The sequence below is a fragment of the Molothrus aeneus genome, chromosome 1, assembly GCF_037042795.1.
Source record: "Molothrus aeneus isolate 106 chromosome 1, BPBGC_Maene_1.0, whole genome shotgun sequence".
NCBI lineage: Eukaryota > Metazoa > Chordata > Aves > Passeriformes > Icteridae > Molothrus > Molothrus aeneus.
Window position 1 is genome coordinate 34196540 of NC_089646.1, and position 8407 is coordinate 34204946.

The window sequence follows — 8407 nt, forward strand, 5'->3', positions numbered from 1 at the left end:
TACCCTTGGCATATTAAAGCATGTGTATGTGCGGGGGCTGTCCGTCTGTCCGTGCGGGGGTGTTCCACATCCTGTGCTGCTGCGGGCCGCGTCAAGGCTTCCGTGGCAATGACCATCGTCTCGGGCTCAACAAAACCTCCGACTCGGGGTGCAAGACGGGTGGCTTCTTGGTGGGAACGCATTAAGAACAGACTGAGGAAGGAGGCAGCAGTGACTCGTAAACGAAGATGATAAAATTCCTGGGGATCGGCCAGCATAATCCACAGGAATCGTCCCCAGGGCTCTGGTCTGGCAGAGAGAGGATTTCCCATTAACTTCCCCACAACCGTTTCCATCACCCACTCTGGGAGCGCTCCCTTGCACTCAGAATTCAGCTCCTGATTACTGTCTAATTTAGAAACAGACATGAATATCCCTCTTCTTACTACCACCAAACTCGTTGTGATGCGGAAATCCTCTCTGTCCGCCACAGATACCAGCCAGCTTCTTCCACAGGACTGCTTGGCCGAGCTAGGAAGGAGGCTGGAAGTGAGCTTTCTCTGGAAGCCCACTCCCCCAGAGGTGCCAAGAACACGAACACAGATCCCCTGCTTACTCCAACAAAGCGCAAAAACGACGCCACCAGCCGTGGGAAGCGGCACCAGCGCGACACGGGAAGAGCGCTGCCCGAGCACCCCCGCCTCGCCTTGTCCGGCCTTGCCCCACAGCTCCGGTCCGCATCGCTCTGCTCAGCGGGATCAGCGCTGCCCTTCAGTGCTCTGCTCAGCACCGGAGACGGACTGCCTTATCCATCCATCCATCCATCCATCCATCCATCCATCCATCCATCCATCCATCCATCCATCCATCCATCCATCCATCCACCCGGACCTGGTCCTGCTTCCCTGACTCCATGCTCACACAGCCCGCAGAGCCGAGCCCGGCTGCGGCAGGGATGGGCGGCAGGTCCTCACAGGGCACACGTCAATCTAGAGGCTGGCAGGGGAGAAAAGGGAAAAGGAATTTATCAATGAGTTTTCCATAATTTTTCAAGCTTTGGAGCAGTGCATGCTTCACAACGTGTGGTGGAAAGCAGCTCAGGCCAGTGTGTTATGTGCATGATGTGCGTTTGCATGGAAAAATACGTGCGTGTATATACAGGGAGAAAGGGATAATGGTGGCTACAGCCCTGTAAAAACTCGTGGTTTATCACCCTGAAAACAGTATGCTTATTGCTAGGAGCACTCCTTAATCCGTGCATCCAGCAGACCGGGAATCTTGTTTGCTTGTTTGTTTGTCTCTCTGCATCCTGCTCGCAGGGCTAGACGGAAAATCACAGCATGTTTCCTATTGCGCTGCCCGTTCCCCACCGGAGCGACGTCACCTCAGATATGCCAGTAAATTCCTTACCGGGTTGGGATTGTAATTGGTTGAATGTTTTCTGTATCCTGACTAGCCAATAACACTCCGAGGAAAAAAATTTAGAACAACCTAGTTACGACAGATGGCGAAAAATGACTTGACATTACACATGTGAGGCAATGTTAACTAAAGATGAGATCCTTACTGCATTCGTTAGAAATATCATAATAGGCAAAAAAAGATTACACGTGCCACTGTATTTATGGTACGAGGTCCCTTATTTTCAGACAAGTGCTGTCCAAATTGTTGCCCTTGTCATGTCTGTTTCAACAACATCTGCTAGCTAGCATAAGCTCTGGCCTTGATAACTTGCATTTTTCTGAGCATGAATTACTCTTGGCAGACCTTCTTCATCCCCTCCCTACCCCCCCCCCGCACCGAAAGTAGATAATAATTTGTGCAAAACAATTAGTTAAAAAGAAGAAAGGAAAGGAGATATAAAACCCTGATAAAAGCGCAAGAATAATGGAAAAATGGGAAACGCAAACGAAAAAAAATAAGAACAAACGATAAACAGCAGACAGCCAGAATAACAACAGTTACAAGTGAAGTAGTTATATCTTTTCATTTGTAAAAAGCAATAAATATATAACCGCATTTCCAAATGGTAAACTAACATTTTAATCTCAGTAAACAGAAAGCAATGACAATTATACCGATAGGAACCGATATTGACCCAGAGCAAAAAATCAAAGCTATTTTTACATTCAAATGTCAGCAGCGCATTTCTTTATCCTCAAGTTTGCAAAGGATTCTTAGAAGCCTTATATATGCAGTTAGGCGGAAGCTGATTGCCAGCAATAAATAATGCATCCAAGGAAGAGGCTTGAGTACGTATCTTCTCACTTCCAGGATGCAGCTAAGGATCTTCGCCTCAATTCTACATCAAGGTTGTGGCTTAAAGCAGTCAAAGGGCTACTTAATTGTCAGGCAAGGCTTCCCCCCGCGGAACTCTCTCCGCATGTTACAACATCTTTGCAGCTCCATATGCATCTCTTTTTCACACTTCCCTCTCCATCTCAGGCTCCTACACCTGGTGCATCACGCATTTAGCCCATTCGCTCCGGCTCTTCCTTTCATCTTCCCAATGGCAGACGTTTCTATTTATCCACTGGCAATCAATGTGTGGCGTCACCGGTGGTACTGTAATGACGACTGCACCATTGAGGATGACAGCTTAGAAAGAAGAGGGCAATGGTGATCCCTCCCAGAGCAGCCTAGCAGAGTGGAGCGCTCGCATCACAAGGTCACCCTATCTCACCGCTGGCTCCTCTGCACTGGCAGGAGAGGGTTGCTGGGTTTGTACAAGGCTGGGGCGGGAGCAGGAGGGAGGGGGGGGAAGAGATCTGGATTTTTTTTCTCCCCTCCCTTAAGCAAAGCCACAATGGAAACCAGGAAGGAGATGGTGATGTTTCTGGAGGGGACTACTCTTGGCGCTCTAGTTGGCAAGAGGGTGCCTAATTTGTCCGAAGCAGTGGGGAGCCCCGCTGCGGAGCCGCAGGAGAAGATGATCCATCGGAACTGCATCAGCCCCAGACCTGGCCCCTTGTCGTCCCGGGAGAGAGGAGGAGGAGGAGGTGGCGGAGGAGAAGACGAAGAGGAGGTGGAGGTGCTGCCAGGGACAGGGACGGTGCCGGAGAGCCGCTCGGCGGCGGCAGCACTGCTTTCGGCCGGACAGCAGCCCCCCGTCCCGGAGCTCCCCTCCAGCAAAGGGCAGCAGAGCAGCTCGGACACCGAGTCGGATTTCTATGAGGAAATCGAGGTGAGCTGCACCCCGGACTGCGCCACGGGGAGCGCCGAGTACCAGCACAGCAAAGGTACCCAACTCCTTCCCATGCCTCCAGCCCCACGTCCGCTCCGGGGCTGGGTGGCAGCACTGGTGGGGCGGGGGGGCTGCCGGAGGGGATTTTCCCCTCGCCAGCTGAGCGAGGGGCAAAGAAATCGGGTGTGTGTGTGTCCGCGCGTGTGTGATCTCTTTCCTGACTGATTGCTCACCTCCCTGCCACCGGGAGACTTGTTTGGGAGTCAGAGGACACGACACCGGGCAGCCCCCGCGTCCCTGGAGGGGAGCCAGGCTTCCCATCGTGGACGCGTCAGGTCTGCGGCTTGTCCCGTAGGATCTTTTTGGCCGGGACAACCACGCGCTCCCCTTTTCAGTCTGCTCTATTTTATTTTTATTCTTCCCCATCGCCTAGACAGTGCATACTTCAGGAAATCCCTTACGATCCTCCACACCGGCGGTTTTTTTTTTTTGGTATGTGTGTGTGTGTGGGGGTAAGATCAAACGGGTTTTCTGGCCAAGAGCTGTTTGTGGTTTTGTAGGGTGAAATGTGCCCGGGCGAGTGCGGAAGCGCCCATAAAGACTGTAAAATCTCTCGCCGACTCATGCCAGCCCCAAGTGCGGTAGTGAGGGCCTTGTTTGCACGTTGGGTTAAAAAAAAAAAAAAAGAAAAAAAAAAAGAAAAAAAAGAAAAAAAAAAAAAAGAGAGGTCCAAATTACCTTGTCACTTCTATGTCTCGGTGGCGCCAGCTCGGAAATGGTCCCAATGAATTAATTGCCTTTGGTCTCGGGCACAATGAGGGAGAGTTGCATTTGAAAGCAAAGGCAGCGGACAGGCCTCTTTTCCCCCTGCCCCCACTCCTCACTCCCTATTCCCACCTTCCCAGCCCGGCAAAGGCGTCCCTACCCTGACAACAACCCACTTCTCCCCCCTCCCCGTTCCTCAATCACTTCAAGAAGCCGTGTAGCGTAGAGAGCGCTGTCTGTCCTCCCTCATCCCTTAGAGGCTCGTTGAAAACATCCCATCCTGTTCTTTGGAGGCTGAGCGGACGTCCCCAAGGCCTCACCTTCCCCTCAGAGAGAACAGTCCCTGTCTGCTGGCTGCTCCACTCCTGGGTCCCTGCTGGCCTGGAGGAAGGAGCAGCGGAGCCGTGCTACACGGATGGCGGGCACACCTGCCTTTTCCGGGCACTCAGGGTCGGGGGATGCTGCGGCGCTCCGGTTTCCCGGTGCGGGAAGCGAGTGAGGCTGAGCGAGCAGACACCGCCATTGCAGGAGGTGTGTGTCGGGGAGGCGGGGGACAGGTAACCTCCCAGCCAGAGTGAACAAGCCCCTCTCAAACCCTCAGGCGGTGTTTCATCCCCTTTCTCGCTGCCCTCCTCCCCGGTCCTTCTTGGATGTCAGTACCCCAATACCCTCAGTACACCGGGCCGGGCACGGAAACGCGAAATGGGGTGGGATGGGGGGCCGAGGTGGGTTCGCTGGGGAGGCGGACGGCGAGCATCCCTGCGTGCCCGCCCGCCTCCGAGCGTGTGTCGTTGCTCCGGGCTCCCCACGCAGGGCCGTGCTCCGAGGCGCTGGCCGGCAGCCCCAGCGGCGGGGGGGATCACCCCAAGGGCAGCGGAGGCAGCGGCGGCTCCCAGGGCTCGCTGGCCTGCAGCGCCAGCGACCAGATGCGCCGCTACCGCACCGCCTTCACCCGCGAGCAGATCGCCCGGCTGGAGAAGGAGTTTTACCGGGAGAATTACGTGTCCAGGCCCCGGAGATGTGAGCTGGCGGCTGCTCTAAATCTGCCAGAAACCACCATCAAGGTACACGCAGCTCGGACATGTTTCCAATTAGCACGATATAAATCTGTATGGCCAAACTTCCTTGCAAAACTCGGGAAAGCACTTCGCCAGCATAACCCTCCCTCTCAGCTCCCCCCGCCCCTTTCCTGGCCCTGCCCGCACCCTGCAGCAATGCGGGAGATGGGACACGGCTCCCGGAGCCATCCCGGCCAGCGCCGCTAATCTGCCCTCTCCCTAGCAGATTACTTTTAATCCTCCCTTCGGTTCAGTCCAGATCTCGCTCAGCTCTTGGGGGAGGGAAGAGAAAGCCAGGAGCAGATCTTGTTTCGATCTCGCTTTGCTTTGCCTTTTCCAAAACATTTGCACACGAAAATAAACCCCACAGCAACAGTCCCAGGTAGCTGTGGACGCGAAAGGGCAGCAATGAGGCAGAGCCGCCCGGCTGGCCGGAACCCGGGGACGGGGGGTGGGCAGGACAAGCCCTAACAAGCAAAGAGGAAAACAAGCACCCTCAAAGGGCTGCTCCTCTGGGTCTCCCTGTAGATTTTTATAGGGGCTTAACTGATCCCTCTGTACGTGATGACAAGTCCCTCTAGGAGGGAAAGCTGGCGCCGGTCTCCGCTCTCGGGCAGACCCACGTCCGCCGCACCGCCCTGGGAGCGGGGCCGGGGCCGGCGGCCCGGCGGAGAGCGGCGGGTGACGGCTCTCGCCTCTCCTCTGTCCGCAGGTTTGGTTCCAGAACCGCAGGATGAAGGACAAGCGGCAGCGCCTGGCCATGACCTGGCCTCACCCGGCCGACCCGGCGTTTTATACGTACATGATGAGCCACGCGGCAGCCACCGGGAACCTGCCGTACCCGTTCCCGTCCCACCTGCCCCTGCCCTACTACTCCCACATGGGCATCGGCGCCACATCGGCCTCTGCCGCCACCCCCTTCAGTACCCCCCTGAGGCCTCTGGACACCTTCAGGGTCCTGTCCCACCCGTACCCGAGACCAGAACTGCTGTGCGCCTTCAGACATCCCTCTCTCTACCCTGCCCCAACTCATGGACTCAGCAGCGCCGGGGGCAGCCCCTGCTCCTGCCTGGCATGCCACAGCGGCCAGTCCAACGGGCTGGCGCAGAGACCCTCCGGATCAGACTTTACCTGTTCGGCCACAACCAGGACTGACTCCTTTCTCACTTTCACGCCCTCTGTGCTGAGCAAAGCCACCTCAGTTTCCATGGACCAGAGAGAAGAAGTACCTTTAACGAGATAAACCTTTGTCTTAGGGTTATTAAATACTCATCCCTTTCCCGGACTTCTCTTCGAGTTAATGTACCTACAGCCCATGTTTATTTAATCGTGTTCTCTCCTCAGCCGCGGACACCCACAGGAAAAAAAGAAAAAGAAAAAAAAAAAAAAAAGAAAAGAGACTAAAAATAGCTCAGTCTTAAAAGGATTTACATTCCAAGGGGGGGGAAAAATAAAAGAAAGAAGAAGGGAAGAATTACTAGTGATTTATCTCTGAGAAGGTATTCAGGCACGAAGGAGGAAGAAAATCAACTCGAATGAAATATGGTCCAGCCAGCCACATACAGAAATGTATTGGGACTTTCTTTTCCGTGGATAGACTTCTTCCCAAGGGCTGGGGGTTCTGCGGATCACAACAAACCTTATGCACAAATCTATGAGACGGAGAAGGAAAATCTGAAATACTTGAAAAAAACACTATCTTGATAATGAAATGGCTTGTGCGCATGAAGAAAGCAAAGATGTAATCCCTCAGTGTTCAGAAAATAAAAACAACAGGCAAACAACAAAAACAAACCCCAAAAGGTTTCCGGTTTGCAACTCGGCAGTATTATCCAGTTGTCTCTATGGAAAATAACAATGCTTTACCATAAAGAAAACCTGTCATTCTGTACATTACTTTCGTGGTTTAATTGCATTCTTTACCCTCCCTTGTCTCGTCCTTCGTTGTGAGCAGAAATCCAGCGTTTCAATTCCTCTTTCATTCCAAATTTTATTTTTAAGAGGCAGACTGGAACTGGCAGGGGAAAAATACGAGCTCCTGCCTCTTTATGGGTCAGAGCTATTATTTGTCCTTTAAATAACAATGTCCTATTATCAGTGGCTGAAATGTGCACACACTGACGAAATTAGCAAGTGATGTATATGTAAAGAGGGTTTTTGAATATCGAATGTACAATGCTCCGCGAGCAAAGACCCCGTGCCAAACGCTAACAAGCCGCCAAGGGAAGAGATTAGAGGTGACAGGGAGCACAACTCCTTCAGACAATCACCAGTCTGTAAATTGGAGCAAAGGCGATTTCCTTCTTTTGTACTTCAGCCTTCAGTTCTCTCATTGCCTTCTCCTTGCTGTGTCTTCTCTTTATTATTTTTTTAAATTTTGTTTTTTAAGTAATTATTTCATTTGTCGGGTTTTGTGTTTCTTTCTCCATCCCTGATCTTTGCATTTGTGTGTGTCCTTCACACTGGTCACTCTTCCTTCTTAAAGAGCATTTCTTTCACAAAGCCACCCACCCGTCTCCTATCCAGAAGGTATTTCAGAAGAAGGTAGCATAATTGCTTTTGCTTGGATTTCTGTAACCCTAAATTAAAAAAAAAAACCAAACCAAAAACCAAACAAAAAAAACCCACCACGGCCACGGAGCTGGATAGTGGTTTCTTCCAAAACCGACATTATTTATTTCATTCTGTTTTAAAATAGCCCAAAAATACACTGCCATAATTTGTTACCATGACGGAATACCAACAAAAATAACAACACCAAAACCGATAATAACGACACGTTTTAACAACCTCTCACTCATATTGTTGTCGCGCTTGTTAAAAAAAAAAAAAAAAAAAAAAAAAAAGAGGTTAAAATGTTGCTTAAGACGAATTTCACCGTGCAGTTTCTAATAGTTACAGTTCAACAAGCAGGAAAATAAATGCTGGACAGAACAAAGACTTGTTGACACCTCTGTGTCTACTTTGTACTAAATTGCTCAGAAGCCTCTGGTTTACTGCCACACCGGAGACTTTTTGTCTTTAGGAGAGGGAGTGCATAGCAGCTTTTCCCTATAGCGGATGGAGAGCAGGGAAGAGACACGGGCGTACCAGGACATATTTTTTCCAATAAAAAAATATTGTTTATTACAGCTTTTAAAAACCCCATCCAAAGTCACAATCTTTAAATCATTAACGCCAGATTATTCCACTCTTTATAAATGAGATTTCCTCATGGACATGAAAGCAATGGCCCTTTTTGGACACTCACAAAATAGATTCTCCCTCCCCGTCCCGTCCCCCCCCCGGAAATAACAATTGTAAACAGCGTCCAAGGGGAGAGCCGAACAACATCCGAGCTTTGCAAGCCTTTCCCCCTCTTTTACTTTGTCTTTTAGCAGACAGAAGAACCAGTCCGATAAAATAGGAGCTGCGGGGCCAG

At 51.4% G+C, this 8407-nt stretch overlaps 1 protein-coding gene across 1 annotated transcript; it reads left to right on the forward strand.

Annotated features, from left to right (window-relative positions):
• Nucleotides 1-2785: 2785 nt before the first annotated feature.
• EVX1 (even-skipped homeobox 1) lies at nt 2786-6229 on the forward strand. Its single transcript, XM_066568924.1, has 3 exons — nt 2786-3218; nt 4742-4992; nt 5699-6229. The coding sequence occupies exons 1-3, from the start codon at nt 2786-2788 to the stop codon at nt 6227-6229; spliced, it is 1215 nt and encodes a 404-aa protein (XP_066425021.1).
• Nucleotides 6230-8407: the final 2178 nt, after the last annotated feature.